Source organism: Oryctolagus cuniculus, chromosome 3 (genome assembly GCF_051225735.1).
Source record: "Oryctolagus cuniculus isolate XC-2025 breed Fujian yellow rabbit chromosome 3, ASM5122573v1, whole genome shotgun sequence".
Taxonomy (NCBI): domain Eukaryota; kingdom Metazoa; phylum Chordata; class Mammalia; order Lagomorpha; family Leporidae; genus Oryctolagus; species Oryctolagus cuniculus.
This window is the reverse complement of record NC_142869.1, coordinates 108140417-108165060: the sequence shown is the minus strand read 5'-3', so window position 1 is coordinate 108165060 and position 24644 is coordinate 108140417. Positions and strand designations below refer to the sequence as shown.

Here is a 24644-nt window from a genome sequence, read left to right as displayed (position 1 = left end):
AAGCCAAGAGCCAGGTGACTCCTCCTGGTCTCCCAAGCGGGTGCCGGGGCCCAAGCACCTGGGCCAAGCTCCACTGCCTTCCCAGGCCACAGCAGAGAGCTGGACTGGAAGAGGAGCAACCAGGACCAGAACCCGGCACCCATATGGGATGCCAGTGCCGCAGGCGGAGGATCAAGCTAGTGCACCAGGGCGCCAGACCCTAATCTTTTCTAAGATTGTATAGTTTTCTTTTATATGGATATACCCATAATTTATTTAATAAGTCTCATACTGATTTGGTTAATGTCAAGAAGTTACATACTAAGCATGCAATTTTATTTATGAATATGTATGTATAACCATATGGTTTTGTAAATATATATATATGAGGGTACTTCAAAAATTAAAAGACAAATTTATTTTAGTGCCAAAAATCCAAGATCCATGCATAGTTTTATCATGACATTCATCTTACATGAACTTTTTAAACAGCTCTCATATATGCATGGATTTCAAAATATGTAGCAAGAGATGAAATGTGGCTTTACCAGTAAGATCCTGAAGACAAAGCACAACCAAGGGAATGGTTACCATGCAGTAGAAGTGGTCTGGTAAAACTAAAAGCAGACCTGTCACAGGCAAAGGTCATGACAACAGTTTTGAGAGGATATTGAAGGCATTTTTCTTATTGACTTTCTAGTTGGCTAAAGAATGATACTACCTGCTTATTAGAAGAGTGTTTTAAGAAAGTTATCCAAAGCATTAGCTGAACAATGCCTGGAAAGCTGCAACACAGAATCCTTTACCACAATAGAGTTCTGGCTCTCTCATTTTTCTCATCAAACAATGATAACTTTGCAAGAGTTTTGATGGGAAATCATTAGGTACAGACCATACATTCCTGATTTGGCTCCTTCTGAATTCTTTTTGCTTTCTAATCTTAAAGTCTTAAAGGGAATTCATTTTTCTTTAGTTAATAATATAGACAGCAATAGCATTATTAAATTCACAGGACCCTCAAATCTTGTGGAATGGACTGAATAGCTAGTATCACCACTTATAAGTGTCTTAAAGTTGATGGAGTTTATGGTGAGAAGTAACTTTTTTTTTTATTCTTTTAATTCCATTTCCACAAACTTTTTGAAGCTTTTTATATATATTTAGAAAATAATGATTTTATATATGTATAATCATACATGCTTTGTCACATACAAATTTTTGTACCAAAATAAATTGATTTTTTAATTCTATTTCCATGAACTTTTTGAAGTACCCATATAATATCTAGTCGATAAAAATAAATAATTTCAAAAATTAAAAAGTGGAAATAAAAAATATACAAAAAATTCTAGCATTACCTTTAAGTTTTATAAATTTTACATATAGATCATTCACACAAACTTAAAGAATTTATTCCATTGGTACCAGAAGTTTGAAAAGCACTGGAAAAAAATGACTAATAAAGCTTACTATTCACAGTGAATACATAAGGAAAAAAGTTTATAGAAATAATTTCTTATACCTGACATGTGCATTACAGTATCTTTTGGCATAGTCAGTCCACGTCCCAAATTTTTGGGGGAAGAGAGCTTCAATCTGCATAAAGAGCTGAAACAATACAAGTACGCTCAATATGTTGTAACAGTTTTAAGCAAATTATTATAACATTGATAAAAAAAAAGTTAATAAAATGGTACAAATTCTGAAAAATCTACTTCCTCCTCAAGGCCTTTCCTTCTTCTCCATGCCCACCTCTGCCACACCATTCTTCAGGATAGTTATCTTTTTCTTAAATATGCTTACAGATTTTTACGCATATATATGTATATATTTTCTTTTGTTCAAACGAAGAGAATCATATTATACATGCTGTATACAACTAAAAATCTGTCCTTCAAAATATGTCTTTTTTCTTTTTTTGACAGACAGAGTGGACAGTGAGAGAGAGAGAGAAAGGTCTTCCTTTATTGCCGTTGGTTCACCCCCCAGTAGCCACTGCGGCTGGCGAACCGTGCTGATCCGAAGCCAGGAGCCAGGTGCTTATCCTGGTCTCCCATGGGGTGCAGGGCCCAAGCACATGGGCCATCCTCCACTGCACTCCCGGGCCACAGCAGAGAGCTGGACAGGAAGAGGAGCAACCAGGACAGAATCTGGTGCCCAAACTGGGACTAAAACCCGGGATGCCTGCGCCACAGGCGGAAGATTAGCCTATTGAGCCGCGGCGCCGGCCTCAAAATATGTCTTAGAATAACTTTAAAGTACCTATGTTTACTTGGTTATGAAAATTATATAAGACTTGCATTATAATAATACATCATTTACAGACTGAATAGGAACCCACTGTTATATAGATGTACTGCAAAATATTTAAATGTGACTCCTGATACTAGGCATATAGGCTGCTTCTACCTTTTATGCAGTTATAAAAATAACTATGTAGGCCGGCGCCACGGCACAGTAGGCTAATCCTCTGCCTTGCGGCGCCGGCACACCGGGTTCTAGTCCCGGTCGGGGCGCCGGATTCTTTCCCGGTTGCCCCTCCTCTTCCAGGCCAGCTCTCTGCTGTGGCTAGGGAGTGCAGTGGAGGATGGCCCAAGTGCTTGGGCCCTGCACCCCATGGGAGACCAGGAGAAGCACCTGGCTCCTGCCTTCGGATCAGCGCGGTGCGCCGACCACAGCGCGCCAGTGGCAGTGGCCATCGGAGGGTGAACCAACAGCAATAAAGGAAGACCTTTCTCTCTGTTTCTCTCTCTCGCTGTCCACTCTGCCTGTCAAAACAAAACAAAACAAAACAAAAAAAAAACACTATGTAACTTTGTATGTATACATATTGTATGTATGAATATACAGGGGTAGGAGTATGTATTGATATCTACATCTATTAGCCACTAACCTTTATACTTGTCTATATTTCTATTAAAGGTATTATAGGACACATTTTCAGAAATAGAATAGCTGGGTTTAAGGTTATGGTGTTTAATGTTTGATGAATATTACCATGTTGGCCAGTCTTGTCTAAATGTATACTCACCTTAACAACATCATGAAATCTTTTCATTTTTACAACTCTAATAGGCTGCACAGAGCAGTATCTCACTGTTGTTTTAATACGTTTTTTGAAATAGCAGACTTTATTGAGATACAGCTCATATACCATAAAGTTCACACTTTTGAAGTACACAATTCAGTGACTTTTAGTATATTTACAAAGAATACATCAATCACCAATCTCTGATTCTGGAATACTTTTATCAACCAAAAAGAAACTCTACACCCAATACTAGTCACTGCCCATTTCTTCTCCCTCAGATCCTGAAAACTACTAATCTACTTTTTGTCTTCACGAACTTTCCTATTCTGGATATTTCATATAAATAGAAACATATAATATGTAGTCTTTTGCATCTGGCTTCTTTCACTTAGCATAGTGTTTTCAAGTTTCATCATTTTGTTGCATGTATACTCCTTCATTTCTTTTTATATTCTAATAATATTCCATTACATAGATACATCATATTTTATTTATTTATTCATCAATTCAGGGACGTTTTAGTTGTTTTCACTTTTTTGAATATCATGAGTAATACTACTATAAACATTTGCATAACATTTTTTGTACACATATATTTCCAGTTCTGTTGAGTATATACCTAGGGATGGAACTGTTGGATCATATGGTAACACTAGGTTTAACATTTTAAGGAACTGCCAAAGTGTTTTCTAAAGCAAGTTCGGTGCTTTACATCTGTATTATTCCACTTTTCATTATTGTAATAAAATATCTGAGGTAGGTTACTCATGAAGAAAAGAGGTTTATTTAGCTCAGTTTGGGAGGATGAAAGTTTAAAATCTGCCAGCTCCTTTGGTTCAGATTCTGGTGAGGACCTATTGGGAGACAACATCATGGCAACAGTGTCTCTGGAGTGAGTAATTGCATTCCTGTGTCAAAAAGGAAGCCAAATAGGATGGGGCCCCACAATCACTTCTTCTTCTTCTTCTTCTTTTTTTAAGATTTGTTTATTTATTTGAAAGTCAGAGTTACATAGAGAGAGGAGAGGAAGGAGAGGCAGACAGAGAGCGAGAGAGAGAGAGAGAGATTAGGAGAGGTCTTCTATATGCTGGTTCACTCCCCAATTGGTCACAATGGCTGGAACTGGGCCGATCCAAAGCCAGGAGCCAGGAGCATCTTCCGGGTCTCCCATGCGGGTACAGGGGCCCAAGGACTTCTGACCATCTTCCACTGTTTTGCCAGGCCACAGCAGTGAGCCAGATCAGAAGTGGAGCAGCCAGGATTTGAACAGGTGGTCACATGGGATGCCGGCACTGCAGCTACACCACAGTGCCGGCCCCTCACTTCAAAGAGCATGCCCTCAAGGATCTCCCACTAGGCTGCATCTCTCTCATTTGTACCGTAGGGACTAAGCTTCCAACATATGAACCCTGGAGGGACACAATGAAACCATGTTTACACTCAAACAACATCCTTTTAATATGAAGGCATACTTCAAAATATCCAGTATGTCAAAAGAAGAAATCACAAGAGAAATTAGAGAAGACTTTGAGATAATGAAATTAAAGTACAAACTTTCAAAACATGAGTTGCAGCAAAGACTTGCTTAGAGGAAAATCTGTAGCTACATATGCCTATGTTGAAAAAGAAAAAAGATCTCATACCAAGAATCTACTTTTCACCTTAAAACATGGAAAAGGCAGAGAACACTAAACTGAAAGTAAATAGAATAAAGGACACAAAGATTAGAATACGAATAAATACAATTGAAAATAAAGAAACAATAGAGAAAATCTATAAAACCAAAAGTTGTTTCTTGAACAGATCAACCATACAGAGACAACGTTAGGGAGACTGGACAAGGGAAGAAAGAGAAGAAACTCAAATTACTAAAATGAGGAATGAAAGAGAGGACATTACCATTAATATCATACAAATACAAGGAATTATAAAGGAAGACAAGGAACACCTATTTGCCAGTAACTTAGATAACCCAGATGAAACGGTTAAGTTTCTAGGAAGACACAAAGTATTAATACTGACTCAAGAAGAAAAAGGCAATTTGAATAGATATATATTCAGTAAAAACATTGAATAAGTTATCCAAAAAGTAGCCATAAAGAAAAGCCCAAGCCCATATAGCTTTACCACTGAATATAAAACATTAAAAAAAATTATTACTAATATTTCATAAACTCTTTCACAAGTCAGAAGAGGATGGATCATTTCCCAACTCATTCTATGGGACCATTATTATCTTGATACCAAAACCAAACAAACCTATCTCAGGTAAACTATACACCAATATATCTTATCAATATGAATGTAATAATCGAGGCCGGTGCCGTGGCTCACTAGGTTAATCCTCCACCTGTGGCGCCGGCACCCCGGGTTCTAGTTCTGGCTGCTCCTCTTGCAGTCCAGCTCTCTGCTGTGGCCCGGGAAGGCAGTGGAGGATGACCCTAGTGCTTGGGCCCTGCACCCACATGGGAGACCAGGGGGAAGCGCCTGGCTCTTGGCTTTGCATCAACGCAGTACGCGGGCTATGGCAGCCATTTGGGGAGTGAACCAACAGAAGGAAGACCTTTCTCTCTGTCTCTCTCTCTCACTCTCTAACTCTGCCTGTCAAAACAAAATAACTAAATGAATAAATAAATGTAATAATCATCAACACAATATTATCAATCCTAATCCAGCAAAGTATAAAAACAATTACAGACTATAACTAGTGAAACTTATCCCAAGAAAGCAACACTAGTTTGAAATCCAAAAACCAATTAATGTACTACACCCTACCAATAGAATGAAGGAAAAAACCCAACAAATTATCTCAGTAGAAGCAGAAAAAGCACTTGACAAAATTAAACATCTTTTTATGATTAAACATTGAATAAACAAGGAATAGAAAGGCACTACCTCAACCTGATTTTAAAAATATAAGAAAATCCATGAATAGTATAAGAAGAAAGGTTAAAAGCTTTTTTTGTAAGATTAGGAACAAAATATGGATGCCTACTCCTGCCATTTTCACCTAATGTTGTACTCAAGGTCCTAACAGGATAATCAGGTAAGAACATGAAATAAAAATCATCAATATTGGAAAGGAAGAAGTATAACTATATCTGCAAGTGACAGGATCTCTATATAAAAAACCCCAAGGAATTCACTAAAATAATATTAATCTAATAAATGAGTTCAGAAAGTTTAAAAGATACATGAAAAATACACACAAAATATTGTATTTCTATGATCAGCAACAAACAATCTAAAATAAAATTGAGAAAACAATCAGTTTATAATGGAATCAATCAATAAAAAATACCAAGGAATAAAAGTAAAAAAAAGAGGAGGGATGGGGCTGGTGCTGTGGAACAGCGGGTTAACGCCCTGGCCTGAAGAGCCGGCATCCCATATGGGTGCCAGTTCTAGTCCCGACTTCTCTTCCAATCCAGCTCTCTGCTATGGTCTGGGAAAGCAGTAGAGGATGGCCCAAGTCCTTGGGCCCCTGCACCTGTGTGGGAGACCTGGAAGAAGCTCCTGGCTCCTGGCTTTGGATCGGTGCAGCTCCGGCTGTTTCGTCCATCTGGGGAGTGAACCATCAGACGGAAGACCTCTCTCTCTCTCTCTGCTTCTCCTCTCTCTGTGTAACTCTGACTTTCAAATAAATAAATCAATCTTAAAAAAAAATGAGGAGGGGAAGTGTGCATTTGGGCTAGCATTAAATCCACTGTTTACGATGTCTAGGACCCACATCAGAGTGCTTGGGTTATATTCCCATCTCAAGCTCCTGATCACTGGTCCCTGCTATTATGGACCTTGGGCAGTGGTGATGGATCAAGTACTTGTACTCCTGCCATACACACAGGAAAACTAAACTGTTTCCAGTTTCCAGCTTTAGCTCCCATTACAGTAGCCATCTGGGCAATGAACAAGTAGATGACAGCTTTCTCTCCCAAATAAATTTTTTTAAAGATTTATTTATTTATTTGAAAGTCAGAGTTATAGAGAGAGAGAGTGAGAGAGGTCTTCCATCCAATGGTTCACTCTCCAATTGGCCAGAGTTGCACTGATCCAAAGCCAGGAGTCAGGAACTTCTTCCGGGTCTCCCACGCAGGTACAGGAGCCCAAGGACTTGGGCCATCTTCTCGTGCTTTCCCAGGCCATATCAGAGAGCTGGATCAGAACTGGAGCAGCCAGGACTAGAACCGGCATCCATATGGGATGCTGGCGCTGTAGGCCAGGGTGTTAACCTACTGCACCACAGCCCCAGCCCCCCAAATAAATTTTTAAAAATTAAAATAAAATAGATTCCAAGATGGTAGATTAGGGAAAAGGGATATTGCTCTAGGTTAGGGGAAAATAGTTAAAAAAAAAAAAGTGGCGAAAGTACATTCTCAGGGGAGAGTTAGAAAACTGCAGTGGTGATTCTATTAAAGGAAGAGGGATGCTGTGGATCTGTGTGGAAGGTGGAGACACATGGCAACAAGTACAGACAAAACACAAGACCCTGGAGGCTGAAAGACAGAGAAAGCTCCAATTTTGGAGAGGAAGGTGAGTTCAGACTGCAGTGGCTCATGCCACTGGTGATATAGCCAGAGGGAGAGCCTGGTGGACTACACTGCCTTTCAGTCCAGCCTGGAGTCCTGAAGGGTATATGGTCCCCACTAACCCAGTGAACCAAAGGGGCATGTTTCTCCCTCTCCCCGCCCTCCCCATCAAAGGCGCCCAGCAACCGGCTGAGAGAGGGCAGGTTCCATTTTAAATATAAGTTGCAGTTGCGGCAGCTATCGTGTGTGCATTCAGTATGTGGCAGGTACTAGACTCCATCTTGACAGCAGTAGCAGCTGAAGCAGCTCAGGTATGTGCACCAGGCAATGGGCAGGGAGAAGGAGCCATTCTGACATCAATACTGGCTGTAGAAGCTTTTGTGCATCCCACTTGAATATCAGACAAAATAAACTTTAACACAAAAACTGTTAAAAGAGACAAAGAAGGGAACTATGCAATGATTAAGGAATCAATTCAACAGGAAGATCCGACGATAATAAATGCATATGCATGTCGCTCCCCCTCTTCGTGGAGGAACGACACAGGACCCTGCGCTGTTCTTTTGCCTGCTCGGCCCTTCCCGGGTTTGCTGCTGGTTCTTCCCGGGTTGGCTGCCGTCCCTCCACCTCCGTGGAGGGGCGGGCCCACCTGCCACTTTCTCCACTTCCGCGGGGGAGCGGCACACCACCGGCCGGCTCTCTTGGGGGCTGCTTAGGTGTTCCTTCAGATAGATGTTCCTGGTGCATGTTGTCTCTCTCCTCCTTTATAGTCCTCTTCCACCAATCCCAACTCTGCTGCCCACACGCCGAGTACGCTGCTCTCCTCCAATCAGGAGCAGGATCAGCTCCTGCAGGTTATTGGTCGAACTGGAGGCAGCTGCGTAGAAGCTGTTTACTCCTCTCCCAGCGCCATATTGTGGGAGAGCAGATGCATAGAATAAGTCTTAATTCCAGTAACTTAGTCTAGTCCGAGTTGCTCCCCACATATGCACCCAAAGCCAGAGCACCTGGCCATTTAAAACAAATGTTAGTGGACTTAAAAGGAGGAATAGACTCCAATACAATAGTAATGGGGGACTTCAACATCGCATTCTCATCAATGGACAGGTCAACTAGACAGCAAATCAACAAAGAGACAACAGAGCTAATTGACACTATGGACCAAATGGACCTAACATATCTACAGAACATTTCATCCCACAGTTTTTCATACACATTCTTTTCATCAGTGCAGGGAACTTTCTCCAGGACTGACCATATGATAAGTGATAAAGCAAGTCTCAGCAAACTAAAAAAAAATAGAAATCATACTGTGCATTTTCTCTGACCACCATGGAATGAAGCTGGAAATCAACAACTCAAGAATCTCGAAAACAAAAGCAAACACATGGAGACTGCACAACATGCTCCTGAATGAACAGTGGATCATAGAAGAAATCAAAAGGGAAATAAAAAAAAATTCTGGAAACAAATGAAGATGACAATATCAAAACTTATAGGAAACAGCAAAAGTAGTGTTAAGAGGGAAGTTTATAGCAACTGGTGCCTACATCAAGAAATTGCAAAGACACCAAATAAATGAGCTATCAATGCATCTCAAGGATCTAGAAAAACTGCAGCAAACCAGACCCAAAATTAGTAGGAGGAAAGAAATAATTAAAATTAGAGAAAAATAAACAAAACTAAAGCAAAAGAACAATACAAAAGATCAATGAAATGAAGAGCTGGTTTTTTGAAAAAAATCAACAAAATTGATACACAATTGGCACAAATAACTAAAAAAAAAAAACAAAAACAGGAAAAGACTCAAATCAAACAAAATCAGAGATGAAAAAGGAGATGTAACAAAAGATACCACAGAAATAAAAAGACTCATTAGAAATTACTACAAAGAGCAGTATGCCAAGAAATTGGATAAACTAGAATGGATAGACTCCTGGACACGTGCATTCTACCAAAAATGAGTCATGAAGACATAGAAAATCTAAACAAACCAATAACAAGATGGAGATTAAATCAGTAATAAAGTCCCTCCCAAAAAAGAAAAGGCCAGGATAGGATGGCTTCACTGCTGAATTCAACCAGACTTTTAAAGAACTAATTCCATTTCTTTTTCAAACTATTCAAAAGTTTTGAAAGGGAGGGAATCCACCCAAACTCCTTGTTTGAGGCCAGCATCACCTAACTAGAAAAAGATATAACAGAGAAAGAAAACTATAGAACAATATCCCTGATGAACACAGATGCAATAATCCTCAACAAAATACAACTAATCGAATCCAACAGCACATCAGAAAGATCATTTAACCAGACCAAAAAGTGGATTTAATCCCAGATATGCAGGTACAGTATTTGCAAATCAATAAATGTGATACATCGCATCACAATGTGATATATCACATTAACAAACTGAAAAATAAAAACCATATGATTATTTCAATAGATAACGAGAAAGCTCTGATAAAATACAACATTCTTTCATGATGAAAACCTTAACCAAATGGGTGGAGAAGGAACATTCCTGAACACAATCAAGGCAATATATGACAAACCCATGGCTGGTATCTTACTGTTGGAAGCATTTCCACTGAGATCCAGAACCAGACAAGTGTGCCCACTCTGACCACTGGTATTCAATATAGTCCTGAAAGTTTTAGTCAGAGCTATTAGGCAAGAAAAAGAATCAAAGGGATACAAATTGGGAAGGAGGAAGTCAAACTATCCCTATTTGCAGATGACGATTCTATAAATAAGGGAATCAAAAGGCTCCACTAAGAGACTACTGGAACTATAAAAGAGTCTGACAAAGTGGTAGGATATAAAATTAACACAAAAAAAAAGTAGCCTTTGTATACACAGACAATGCCACAGTTGAGAAAGAACTACTAAGATCAATCCCATTCAAAATAGCTACAGAAAAAAATTTAAATGATTTGGAATAAATTTAAACAACAAGGTAAAAGACCTCTATGATGAAAATTACAAAACAGATACACAAAATGGAAAAATCTTCCATATTTGTGGATTATAAGATTAATATTATCAAAATGTCCAAACTACAGGAAGCAAATTACAAATTCAATGGGATCCTGATCAAAATATCAATGAGACTTTTCCCAGATCTAGAAACAAGGATGTTAAAATTCATATGGAAGCACAAGAGACCCTAACTAGCCAAAACAATCTTATACAACAAAAATTAAGCCTGAGGCATCATAATACCAAATTTCACTACAGGGCAGTCATAATCAAAATAGCCTGGGATTGACACAAAAATAGACATGTAGACCAATGAAAAAGAATAGAAACTCTAGAAATCAATCCACGCATCTACAACCAACTTATCTATGACTAAGAAGCGAAAATCAATCCCTGGAGCAAGGACAGTCTCTTCAACAAATGGTGCTGGGAAAACTGGATCTCTGGGTGTGCAGAAGTATGAAACAAGATCCCTACCTTATACCTTACATAAAAATCCACTCAAAATGGATCAAGGACCTAAATCTATGACCCAATATCATCAAATTACAAGAGAACAATGGGGAAACTCTGCAAGACATTGGCATAGGCAAAGACTTCTGGGAAAAGACCCCAGAAGCACAGGGAATCAAACCCAAAACTGACAAACAGGATTACTTCCAGCTGAACAGCTCCTGCACTGCAAAAGAAACACTCAAGAAAGCGAACAGGCAACTGAAAGAATGAGAGAAAATATGTGCAAACTATGCAACTGATAAAGGATTAATATCTAAAATCTTTAAAGAGCTATGAAATTTATCAACAACAAAATAAACAATCCAGTTAAGAAATGGGTAAAGGACTTGAACAGGCATTTTTCAAAAAAGGAAATCCAAATGGCCAACAGACACTTGAAAAAATGCCCAGGAGGACTAGCCATCGGGGAAATACAAATGTTCCAGGATTGGAAGACTTAATATTGTTTAGATAGTAATATCCTACAAAGCAATCTATAGATTACACAAAATAAGAATAAAAATTCAAACGGGAGCTGGTGTTGTGGCACAGTGGGTTAAGCAGTGGCCTGCAGTTCAGGCATCCCATATGGGCACCAATTTGAGGCCCAGGAGGCCCAGATGCGCCACTTCTGATCCAGCTCCCTGCTCCTGCGCCTGACAGAGTAACAGAAATGGCCTGAATTCTTGGGCTCCTGTAACCCACATGGGAGACCTGCAGGAGGCTTCTGGCTTCATCCTGGCCCAGCCCTGGCTGTTGCAGTCATTTTGGGAGTGAATGGTGGATGGAGGATATCTCCCTCTCTCTCTCTCTCTCTGTAACTCTGCCTTTCAAATTTAATAAATAATTAGATCTTAAAAAAAATTTCAAGGGCCTGCACTGTGGCATACTGAGCTAAGCCTCTGCCTGCAGTGCCAGCATCCCCATATAGGCTCCAGTTCAAATCCTGGCTGCTCCTCTTCTGAACCAGCTCTCTGCTATGGCCTGGGAAAGCAATGAGTGGAAGATGCCCCAAGCACTTGGGCCCATGCATCCACACGGAAAACTCTTAAGAATCTCTTGTTTCCTGGCTTTGGAGCGGCTCAGCTCCAGCCACTGCAACCATTTGGAGAGTGAGCCAGTGGATGGAAGACCTTTTTCTCTGTCTGTCCCTTTCTCTGTAACTCTCTCAGATAAATAAAAAAATTTAAACTGGATTAGATGCCAAAAATGACAAGCCAACAAAAAAATTCATGTGGGAATTCAAGGGACTTAGAATAGCCAAAATAATCTTCAAAAGGAAAAAAATGGGAAGAGTTCTAAATATATTGTGTAATCATTAGGTTCCACAAAACTGGGATATACCTTTGCTTTGACAGTGGTTTTCCTAGATGGGGTTGAAAGTGTCTTATAGTAGGACACAGGGCCACTGTTGTATTACTTATGCTATGTGATGAGTACTCATTTTTATTATCATTTAAATATATCTTAATATATGCTTAATATAGTATTGATTTAAATTTATATACTTAAATATAGCTCTTCTATATAATCTCTTTCTTGAATGATAAATTCCAAGATTTTTAAATGGTAAACAACCCTTAGTAGTCAATGACATAATTTTGGAACAAAAATAAATTATTTGGAGTCTACTTTCTCCCTCTTCCAGTAAAGTGAGAGAAAAAATATAAACATTTTACTATCACAATATATGTATTGTTATAAGGATCTCAAAGACAGAATTCAAAAGCAGGGCCTAGGTAACATTGTAGAGATGCAATGATAACAGCTGTCATCCAGGCTTGAGTTAATAATTAATAATAGTGGCTACCATATGGTAAGTGTTTACTGTGTGCTGAGGCATAGGCTAGGCATTTTCAAAGTAGTATTTTCTTTATTTCTCCTAGCAATCCTACCACACACAAATCCTAACACTGACTCAGTGTTCATTGGTAGACAGGGCTTCCTTAGGAACTACTGACCTTCTCAGACTCCTAAGATTTCACTACCATTTCTTTTTTTACAACCCTGTAACCATTCTACCTGCCTGTTTGGATGGCAAAAGCTAAATGTGGTATTTAAAAAAGCCTGATTCTAATTAAATAACTTACATGGTTTGCACATATGCATCTACCAAAGTAGATTGTGAAGTGTAGGAATAAGGAGATGTTCTGTAATGCAATATAAAAGAAATAAAGCAGATTCAATACAACCTTAACTAGCATACAATGCAAAACAGACAGGCAAATGAAGATTAGGACTATACAAAAATCTCTCATATATATGTATAGAGTTATATACATTGTACTAAGTGTGGAAACTTTATAATAAAGTTAAAAACCATTCCTTAGACATACCTACTAGCATGGCTAACATTTACATGTAGATAGAGAAAAATAAATCAAGATAAAATATATATTTGATCATTAATTGCTGTGCACAAATTCTCAATTTGGCATTTGGGGCATCTAATTTGTAATTAAAAACAACAAAACAGGTGGCTGACATAATTTTCCTTTTCAGTTGTTCTTAAGCCCAAAGTAGAAAAGACGTTTAGTACCTCTTCAGGCCTTCCCAAAGCCGGAGTTCCTGTAAGAAGAATGGCTCGTTTGGCTCTCTGCACTAGCGGCAATAAAATCTTGCTGCGGGTTGCATTTCTGGACTTCATGTAGTGTGATTCATCCACTATCACTACTTTGAAGTTCTGGTTATTCAATGCATCTATCAAACTCTGTGCATCTGTGGTTAAAAGACCATAACCCAGAACTGTCACTTTGCTGGTTGATATTCTCCTAGAAAATAAAATATATATAATTTAAAAATATCTCAGTAACCAAATTAACCACAAACAATACAATTCGTTTGGGAAACAATTACAGAGAAAAAAAAACGAAAAAAGGAAAAACTAAGAGGAGAACGTAGTACTATTGAAACTCAATTTCTCTTGCATTTTACAGTCTTCAATTACGATAAATAGGATCCAACTTTAAAAATTTCAATTAACCAAATGAAAGTTTTGGTCAAATGCTCTTTGGAAAAATCCTACAGCTAGCAAGCCACATTTTACTGATATAAGAACATCACTTTCTGGGCATTTGGCACAGCAGTTAAGTTGCTTCGTGGGACACCTCATCCCACATTGAGTGCTGGGTTCAAGCAGTAGCTACTCTATTTCTGATCCTGCTGCTTGCTCATGTGCACCCTAGAAGGTTGCAGGGGGATGGCCCAAGTACTTGGATGACTGCTATCCACATAGGAGATATGAAGGAAATTCCTGTCTCCTGGCTTCAGTGTGGCCCAGCCCAGATTTTTGCAGACACCTGGAGAGTGATCTCTCTATCTCTATGTCTCTGCTTTTCAAACAAAATGTAAATAAATAAATATTTTTTTAAAAAAAGAACATTACTTTCTGACAACATTTGCTTGCATGCACCTTCCAGGATCAGGTATGAAGTGATTATTCAACTATTAGATGACTTTTCAGTTCAACCTTCAGAAAATTTGAGCAAGACAATACTTAGTATTACAGAGTTGTCCAGTACACAGTCCTAGTCTTCGGCATTCATTTTCCTAGTCCTACCCATTTAAAAGCCATTACAATCCCTCAGTCATTATAACAGCAAAAAGGTCCCCAGCCATGGGCAACAGAGTGTGCATGGAAGATAAGGAAGATACCATCTCACATAGAAGATGACTGCGCTAAAGTGATCCTTGATCTTTTGATCTTCATAATTCATACAACTTTAATATTCCCTACGTTACTGTCATGAATTATTTATTTACCTATTTATCTCCCTTACTATAGCATGAGATTGCTGAGGGTAGAAAACGTATTAATATTTGTATATGCGGTGATATGCTCCCAATACAAATTTGTAGAATGAAATAGATAAATAGATTTAATGTTGAAAGATATCACTTTTGTATTTTCTGTATTAACAGTGAAAAAACAGGACAGAGTTAGTCTACCGCAGTTCTCTACCCTTTAATATAAGAGGCTCAACTTTAGGGACCAGTGTTGTAGCACAGTAGGTTAAGCTGCTGCCTGTAATGCCCGCATTTCATATGAACCTTGATTGGAGTTCCAGCTGCTCCACTGTAAATTCAGCTCCCTACTGAAGCACTTAGGAAAGCAGTAGAAAATGGCCCAAGTTCTTAAGGCCCCTGCACTCACGAGGGAGACCCAGATGGAGTTCCATCCACCCAGATGGAGGTCTGGCTTTGGCTTAGCCTAGAACTGGCCACTGTAGCCATTTGGAGAGTGAACCAGTGGATTGAAGATCTCTCTGTCTCTCTGTATGTCCCTCTGTCTCTGTAACTCTGCCTTTCAAATAAATTTAAATCTCTTGGAAGGCAGGCAGGCAGGCTGAACTCCAAAGTAGCCAGCATTACTGTGAAGTCTGCATTTGTTTAAATGGTAACTGCAGGGGCTGGAATTGTAGCACAGCAGGTGAAGATGCCAGCATCCCATATGAGTGCCATTTTAAGTTCCAGCTGCTCTACTTCCAATCCAGCTCCCTGCTAATGGCCTGGAAAAGCACCAAAAGATGACCCAAATGCATGGGACCTGTCACCCATGTGGGAAACCCATCAGAAGCTCCTGGTTCCTGGCTTCAGCCTGGCCCAGCCCAGGTAGTTGCAGCCATCTGGAGAGTGAACCAGTGAACAGAAAGTCTCTCTCTCTCCTTCTCCCCTTCTTTCTCTGTCTCTTTTTAACTCTTTCAAATAAATAAATGAAATTTTTATAAATAAATGGTAAGTGCATTTTAAATTCTGGATAAATCAACTTAATACAAAGATATGATTTTCTCAAACACCAGAGAAGTGGCAGAAGAAAGAAGCACCAGAGGCTAACATGACCAGCTTAGTAATACTGAGAGCTACTGCAAAGACAAAGGCTTTGAATGTCACTGCAGCAGTTTCTGTAACTTCTGTGCTGCCACGTGTTGACTAGTGAACAATAAGGGCATAAACGGCTTGTGCCAAGAAGAAGTTTGTGTATTTAGGGTCAACACAGGTTGACATGTATTAGAACATAACAATGGCCAGTGCCGCGGCTCACTAGGCTAATCCTCCGCCTGTGGCGCCGGCACTCCAGGTTCTAGTCCCGGTTGAGGCGCTGGTTCTGTCCCGGTTGCTCCTCTTCCAGTCCAGCTCTCCCCTATGGCCCAGGAAGGCAGTGGAGGATGGCCCAAGTCCTTGGGCCCTGCACCCGCATGGGAGACCAGGAGGAAGCACCTGGCTCTTGGCTTCGGATAGGCACAGCGTGCCGGCCATAGCGGCCATTTGGGGGGTGAACCAACACAAGGAAGACCTTTCTCTCTGTTTCTCTCTCTCTCACTGTCTAACTCTGCCTGTCAAAAACTAAACAAAGCAAAACAAAAAAATATATATATAACTAAAGCTTCTTCTTTTAAGCATCTGGAAGACACTGGGTAACTCTTTTGCTGTTAGCTAACACCCTCCAGAAAACCTAAACTCTGGGATTATGGTCCTATTGAACATACCTCAAGTGTAATTCAAATAAAAATGCCAACCATTAACTGCAATAGTATATTTCCAAATTAATGATGAAAATTTAAATTTAAGGGGCCGGTGCTGTGGCAAAGTGGGTTAAAGCCCTGGCATGAAGCACCGGCATCCACAGAGGTGCTGGTTCTAGTCCCGGTTGCTCCTCTTTTGATCCAGCTCTCTGCTGTGGCCTGGGAAAGCAGTAGAAGATGGCCCAAGTCCTTTGGCCCCTGCACCCATGTAGGAGACCTGGAAGAAACTCCTGGCTCCTGCCTTCGGATTGGTGCAGCTCTGACCACTGCGGCCATCTGGGGAGTGAACCAGAGGATGGAACACCTCTCTCACTCCCTCCCTCCCTCCCTCCCCCCTTGTCTCCCTCCCTCCCTCCCTTCTTCTCTCTCTCTCTCTCCCTTAACTCTGTCTTTCAAATAAATATACATCTTAAAAAAAAAAGAAGAAAATGTAAATGTAAATCATTAAATAAGGTGTAACTAACAGAAAACTGTTATGGAGGTATTAATGAATCTTATACTCTGTAGAAGTCTTGTTTTCTTTTTTCTTTTTTAAAAAAATTTCTTGTTCAAGATTCTTTTATTTAGAAAGTCAGAGTTACAAAGAAAGAGGGAGAGACAGAGATTCCATCCCCTGATTCATTTCCCAGATGGCCTCAACAGCCAGGAGCTTCATCTGGGTATGCTAGGTGGGTGGTAAGGACCCAAATACTCGGGCCATCCCCCACTGCGTTTCCCAGGCTATGAGTAGGGAGCTGGATCAAAAGTGTAGCAACTAGGACACAAACTGGCACCCTTATGGGATGTCGGCATTGTAGGTGGCAGCTTTACCTGCTATGCCACAATGCCAGCCCCAAGATTTTATTTTTATTTATTTGAAAGGCAGAATTATAGAGAGAGAGGGAGACACCGTGAGAGAGAGATAGAAGATATTCCATCTGCTGGTTCACAAATGGCCACAATGTTCAGGGCTGGGCCAGGACAAAGCTAGGCTCCTGGAACTCCTTCAAGATCCCAGATGGGTGGCAGCAGGCCTTAGGCCATCTTCTGCTTCCTTCCAAGGTACATCAGCAGGGAGCTAGATCAGATAAGAAGTGCAGCAGACAGGACTCCAACCACAGCTCATACAGGATGCTGAAATTACAGGTGGTAGCTTAACCTGCTGGGCCACCATGCAGGCACCAAGCCTTTTCAAAATTATGTAGCTGTATAGGAGGATAGGAAATTTCTTCATAACAACTGTCTATATTTTACTTTACCCATGCAAACTGTTCAAATTTTCTCAGACCCATGAAGATGCATTCTACTGAATTAAGGTTCCAAGGAGAAAGGAGAAAAGGCCCTGCATCTGTTTTATGTGATCCTCCCTCCACATTCACAAAGGCCAATATTTATGTTAATAGCCTTAGAGAATTTTCACATCACAACACAATAATTTTTAATACCTAAGTATACTTAATAAGTATTTATTTCAAGTAGATGTTTTACTTTTTACTCATGACTCACAAATTGATAATTTTGAACTCACAATTCAATACAATAACTTAACACTATTTAATTCTTGAGCACTTCAATAACTAGAAAGTAAAATTTTAAAAAGGCTAGCAATGTCTGATAAATTTTGTAAGAACTTCAGATAATCACAAACCAAATGTTTTCAAGATAGAAAACACCAAAATTAATAGTAAAACTTGATAACAAAATTCATTTTAGTAAATGAAAAGTTGTGAAATTATTTTTGAATCTTAAAATATTTTAAGTATATTTACAGTTTATATAAGCTAAATAATTATATATATCATTAAATGTATATAGTTTATACTTAAAATATATCATAAAAGTGAAATAAAACATACCATAAGGGAACTCAGAAGTTAATTTCTGTTTTATATCTATTTATTTGAAAGACAGAGAGAGATCCGTCTCCCATCTGCTGGTTCACTCCCCAAATGCCTACAACAGCAAGAGCTAGGTCAGGAGAGCTGGGAACTCCATCAGCATCTTCCATATATGTGGCAGAAAATAAACTACTACAGCCATCATCTGTTGCCTCCCAGGAAACACACCAGTAGTATATCTGAATCTCAACAATAGATGGGATGTAAGTCCAGTCAACACAATACGGGATGCAGGAGTCCCAGTAGCATCTTAACCACAGTGCCAAATGCCCACCCCTGCAGCTTAGAAATTAAATATATGATTGGGTTTTAGATACAAAATTTAAATTTCAGAATGTAAAAGAAAACTCTGCAAACTACTATACTACTTCTAAATTATTATGTATATTCTAAACATGAGTATATACTAAATATACACAAGGACCAAGATTAAAAAGTTGTTATTACCCAACATCACTCTTATTCTGAATAACATTGATTTCTTCTGGGCCTAGTTCTGGAATCCATTTCTCAATTTCTTCTGTCCAAGGGTACCTCAGAGATGAAGGGACCACTATTAAAAGAGGCCATTCCTCTTTATAGAAGTAAGCAATCGCAATTGCCTGGATTGTCTTCCCCAAACCCATCTAAAAAATAAATTAAAAAAAAACATGTTAAAAAACCCACAATATAGTGAAAGACAATACTATCAAATATTTTATTTAAGAATATTATCATCAAAATAATTTTGCATGTAAAATTAAGTGGATTATAGTTAATAAAAGCTTATGAGAAAATTTAGAATTCATTAAGCAGATTGTATCACTTTCAAACTATTTTGGATAGTTGGGCTTAAAGAGACAAAATGACCCCCACATTTAAACATGTTATATTGATTTTATATAATTTAGCTTTTTTAAAGTGTATGTGACCATTTATAATTTTTCCTCTTAGAGAACACAGTAGTAAATGCCTTACCTAAATGGCACAAAATCATATATTTTAAAGGTAGAATAAGCCTTGAATCACGCACATATTACAAAAGTAGACAGAGAGAGGTAAAATTATTTAAATAACAGGTAACTGATATAAAAGTAATATAAGATCTCAGCCCTTTGGTGTCTTCCCACTTGCTAGTTTCACATGGCCACACTGCTCCACCTCTATACTATTCCATTTAAAACAGTTACCAAATGAATGAGTATTTCAGTTTTTCTCATAATAGCCAGAAACTGGAGACAACTCAAACACACTTCAACTGGTGCTAGGATAATCAAACCCTGGTAAATCTATACAATGGAATACTATTTAGCAATTAAAAGAAAAAAAAAACTATTGCTTTATATAACAACATGCATGAATCTCAGTGCATTTTACTGTGTGAAAGAAACAAGATTTGAAAGTTATAAAGGATATGATTCCATTTATGTCTTTCTAGAAAAGGCAAACAATAGAGACGGAGAGCAGGTAAGTGTCAGGAGAAAGGGAAGTGGGAGAGTTACAGCATGAGAGAACATTCTGGGAAGGAGCAGGTCGGTCTATGAGTATGAACAGATTTCAGAAAGTTTTTGCACCATTCTCCACAAACATTGGATATACCCCCATGTATCTTGATTTTAGTGGCAGTTACACAATTTCATGTGTTTGTCTGAACTCACAGAACAGTACACTAGGGGCTGGTGCTATGGCATAGCAGGTTAAGCCACAGACTGCAGCGCCAGTATCCCATATGGGCACTGGTTTGAGTCTTGACAGCTCCATTTCTGATCCAGTGCCCTATGCATTAATGAGCCTGGGAGAGCAGCAGATGATGGCCCAAGCTCTTGGGACCCTGCACCAACATGGGAGATCTGGAAGAGGCTTCTGGCTTCACCCTGGCCCAGCCCCAGTCATTGCATTTGGGGAATGAACCAGTGGACGGCATCTCTCTCTCTCTCTCTCTCTCTACTCTGCTTTCAAATAAATAAATAACTCTTTTTTTTTAAAGATTCAGTTTCTTGGGGTCAGCATTGTGGCACTGCTGATTAGACCATGCCTGTGATGCTAGAATCCCATATAATCACCAGTTCCAGTCTCTACTGTAGTCTGGCACAACTGTGGTCACTGCAACCATTTGGGGAGTGGGTAGGCATACAGAAGACCTCTCTCTCTCTCTGTGTGACTCTCCTTCTCTCTTAAAAACAAACAAATGAAAACAAAACAAAACAAAACAACCAAAAAACAGCACACTAAAAATTGGGTGACTTTACCTCAAGAGTGAATTATCCTTTCTTTTCTAGAAAAGTTTCTACAGAGAACATTTGGAAAGAGAAAGATTAAAAGGGCACAGGCTCTGCTTACAAGACTGTTCAAAGAAAAAATACAGGTACAGAAACCTAAAACAGTGAGTTTAAAATGATTTTCCAATGCTATGTGGAATTAAAGAAGAAAAGGGAGAAGGATTTGGACCTTTAGTAAGTATCCTTTATGAAAACCTCTTCTTGTTTATCTGTTTTTATCTGCAGCCATTAACAAGAAAAGCAATCTTAGAATAACTCTAGCAAAATTACATTTAGACCAATCAAACTTCAAGAGAAGTGAGAAAACAAGCATGATTTGCTTAGCAAAACATTCTTTTGACAAAAAAGATTGCCAAGAGGAAGCACGTAAATGGAATTTAGGAATTGTTTTTTGACCTGATATATAGCAAGTGCTCAGATAATTTCAACCCATGAGTGAACAAATTACTAAATAAAGATCAGGGGTCTTAGATTCCCTGGGATAAGCAAGACCCATACACAGAAATGGTATTCGTAGTTTTTAGATAGGGAGAGAGAAGTCACAGAAAAGCTTTTAGCCCAAGAAAACAGTAATACTAGTCATCATTTCAAAGTTTCAAGCCACCTAATACCCACGTATAGAGCCAAAGCTAAGTCTAAAAGGCTTTAATATAGAAACAAGGTCCTGTTGAAGATAGAAATTGTTTCCTTGGGAGGAGGCGTTTAGCTTAGTGGTTAAGAAATCCATATCAAAGTACCCAGGGTTCGGTTCCTGGCTCTGGTTCCTGACTCCAAATTCCCACCAATGCAGACTCTGGAAAGCAGCAGTGAAGGCTGTAGTAACTGAGTTCTTACCACCCTTGTGGGAGACCCGGATGATGTTCCCAGCTTCTGGGTTCTGGCCCTGGATGAGGTTCAGCTGTTGTGGGCATTTAAGGACTGAACTAATGGATGGGAGCACAATCTGTTTCTCAAATTTTTAGAAAAAAATTATTTTCTACATAGTCTTTTAACAATAAAAACAGGTTATGTTAGGTAGGATTTAGGAACAGGTGGATTATGGATACACAGACATACTGCCTACATATTTTATTATAAAATTACACCATTTAACACCTTAATATTCTATGCATCTTTCCAATAGCATAAGATTCAACCTTTGGCCTATACAAATTTCAGATATTAAATTTAAGGCAACAAAGTTTTTTAAGATTTATTAAAATTAAATTCAGAGTTACAGAGAAGAGGGAGAGACTGAGAGAAAGAGAGAGGTCTTTCATTTGTTGGTTCTTTCCTCATGTGGCTGCAATGGCCAAGGTAAAGCCAGACCGAAGCCAGGAACCAGGAGCTTCTTACAGGTCTCCTATGTGGATGACAAGAGTCCAAACAATTGGGCCATCTTCTGCTGCTTTTCCCAGGCCATTAGCAGGGAAGTGGATCAGAAGTGGAGCAGCTAGGACAGAAACTGGTGCCAATATGGCTTATACTGGCCCCCAGGAAACAAACTTTTATATACATTGTTTTGTAAAAAGCAACCAAAGGGCAACCAAACACCAGTATATGGAATAGTGTGACTGCTATGTTTCCCTGTCCTAAAGTCTTTCAATTCCCATACCTAAAATCAGTCAAATATCATTGTATTCCAGGACCTACCTAGTTCAAAGGCCAAAGTTAAATAATTAGAAATTGTTACCTGGTTTGAGTCCATTAGTGCTATAACCATAATTTAAGTTCCAGATACTGAGCTATGATCTTATTTTTGTGGGAGGACCATACCACCAACTCTAGGCTAGAACTGTTACTCCTTGGTTTTGTTTCTTGCCATGATTTCATAACTATTTTACTAATTCACTTACTCTGGAAATAGGGGTCTCTTTGGCATCCCTAATTTTCTGAGAAATAGAATTCTCTATCTGGGATCCAGATTTCATCACTAGGTCCAAAACATCTGCTTGTCATTAAATTTGTTTGGTGCTAAATATCTTTCTACTTAGACTATTACACACTTCAAGCAGTATGACTGATGGTATTTTAAATTGTCCTACCAGGCTCCTCTCTCTTGAACAATGCCATTTACCAAAATTTCTTAGTACTGTGTTGCATTCTGGGATAAGAATCTTCAATGTGGATATGTGGAAATGGATCTTTCACGTTACACAGGCGGAATGAGATTGAGAGATCTATTGTACAACATGGCGACTACAGTTAATAATGTACTGCATTCTTGAAAATTGTGGACTAGATTTTAAGTGTACTACCACAAAAAAACTAGAAGTAAATAAAGTAATGCACATTAGTTAGCATAATTCAATCATTCCACAATGTATGCACACATGTTGTACAACATATATGTATAAAATGTTTAAGTTGTCAACAAAAATATTTTTCAAAGTAGAAAAGATAATCAGGAAAAGAGAATATTTGGGTTGAGGATTGGGGATAAAAGTGGGTAACTGCTGAGGGTATAGGTAAGAATTAGAATAAGCCTGATTTGTTGGGATACTAATCGGGTAAGTTTTTGTCTTTCAGTTCCTTAATCTTGTCTTCTTGTATCTAACCTGCTATTAAACTTATGCAATGAATTCTTTATTTTAGATGTTATTTTTTAGTTCTAAAGTGTCCATTAGAATCTAGTAAAACTTCTACAATTCTTTTTAATGAACTGCCTGTTGAAATTTTCCATCTTTTCATCTCCTTGTTTACCTTCTCCTTGATTTTTTTGAAAAAAAAAAAATCATAGTTAAAGTCTCTTTCTGATAGCAGTATCTAATCATCTGTAGGATCTGTATGCTTCCTTTTCCTTTTGGTATTCAGTCTTTTAATATTGTGTTTTAAGCATCCTTATATTTTCTGGTTTAACTCTAGATATCATATATTTAAAAAATCATAGAAGCTTTGGATAATGTTCTCTTCCTCTAAGAGAGATTAGGTAAACTTTTTTTTGGCAGGCATACTGTGTACATGTAGACATCTTCTTTCTTTCCAGATTTTGTTTTAAGCTTTTTAAATGCAAGTTTATTTCAGTTTTGCCCTTTTTCCCAAGGCATAGTAGTAATTACTAGAAGGTAGCACTTATGGGTCAGCAGTAGCCAGGGAGAATGTTGATCAAGAATCTTCCATCACTTTGGTGCCCTGCAGGTATGTGGCCTTTGGGCTGCCCACTCCGCTATCCTGCCTGCATGCTTGCTCCACTTGGTTCATGGCTTGCTCTCTGCCTTCACTTTACTAACTGTGCTAAGTTACTCGTGGCTCCTCATAACCATAGCTTGCTCCACGTGGCTCATTCCTGGCCAGTGCTCTGCATGGTATGGACCCAAACGGGGTTCTAGCCTTCTCTTTTCCCCTCAATAAAGCTTTCACTCTCTTGTGTATTCTTCTCACTGAAAAAAATCCTCAAAACTTAAAAAACAAACAAACAAACAAACAAACAAAAAAACCCCAAACTTCCACCTCAACAGGGCTCAATTCTGATTTCTGTCTCCTTAGCATGACAATACTAATGAAATGTCTACTTAGTTTTTATCCTGCTAACTCCACATTCCTGCAGGTCTTCTTTTCTGTTTCTGTTTATGGCCTGGGAAGGCAGTAGAAGATGGCCCAAATGCTTGGGCCCCTGAACCCATGTGGGAAACTCAGAAGCAGCTCCTGGCACTGGAACAGCCCAATGCTAGCCATTGCAGCTATTTCAGGAGAGAACTAGCAGATGGAAGATCTTTCTCTCTGTCTCTCTCTCTGTCTGTAACTCAACCTCTAAAATAAATAAATAAAATCTTAGATAAAAAACAATTAAGCTATTAATCCTAAAGAAGTAATTATTAAGAAATATGCATTCATATTAATAAGAAAGAACTGTTCCCAAGTTAGAAAGCTTTTTTTTTTTTAAGATTTACTTATTTGAAAGTTAGAGTACTGAGCTCTCTTTCAAGATGGTGGAATAGAGAGGGAGCTTATTGCTTTAGTCTAGGGGAAGATAGTTTTAAAAAAATAGAGAGAGTGCA

At 38.8% G+C, this 24644-nt stretch overlaps 1 protein-coding gene across 10 annotated transcripts in view; it reads right to left on the bottom strand.

Moving 5' to 3' along the window:
- ZRANB3 (zinc finger RANBP2-type containing 3) overlaps positions 1–24644 on the bottom strand; it is a 294900-nt gene that overhangs the window by 128311 nt on the left and 141945 nt on the right. For 6 of the 10 annotated variants that reach the window (XM_070070994.2, XM_070070993.2, XM_089329273.1 and 3 more), the window contains 3 exons: positions 18857–19035; positions 13550–13781; positions 1502–1587 (listed from right to left, as the gene is read on the bottom strand). In XM_070070994.2, coding sequence (XP_069927095.2) covers positions 1502–1587; positions 13550–13781; positions 18857–19035 — 497 coding nt within the window. The remainder of the gene's footprint in view (positions 1–1501; positions 1588–13549; positions 13782–18856; positions 19036–24644) is intronic. The other 4 variants (XM_089329275.1, XM_089329276.1, XM_089329277.1 and 1 more) reach the window with 2 other exon arrangements.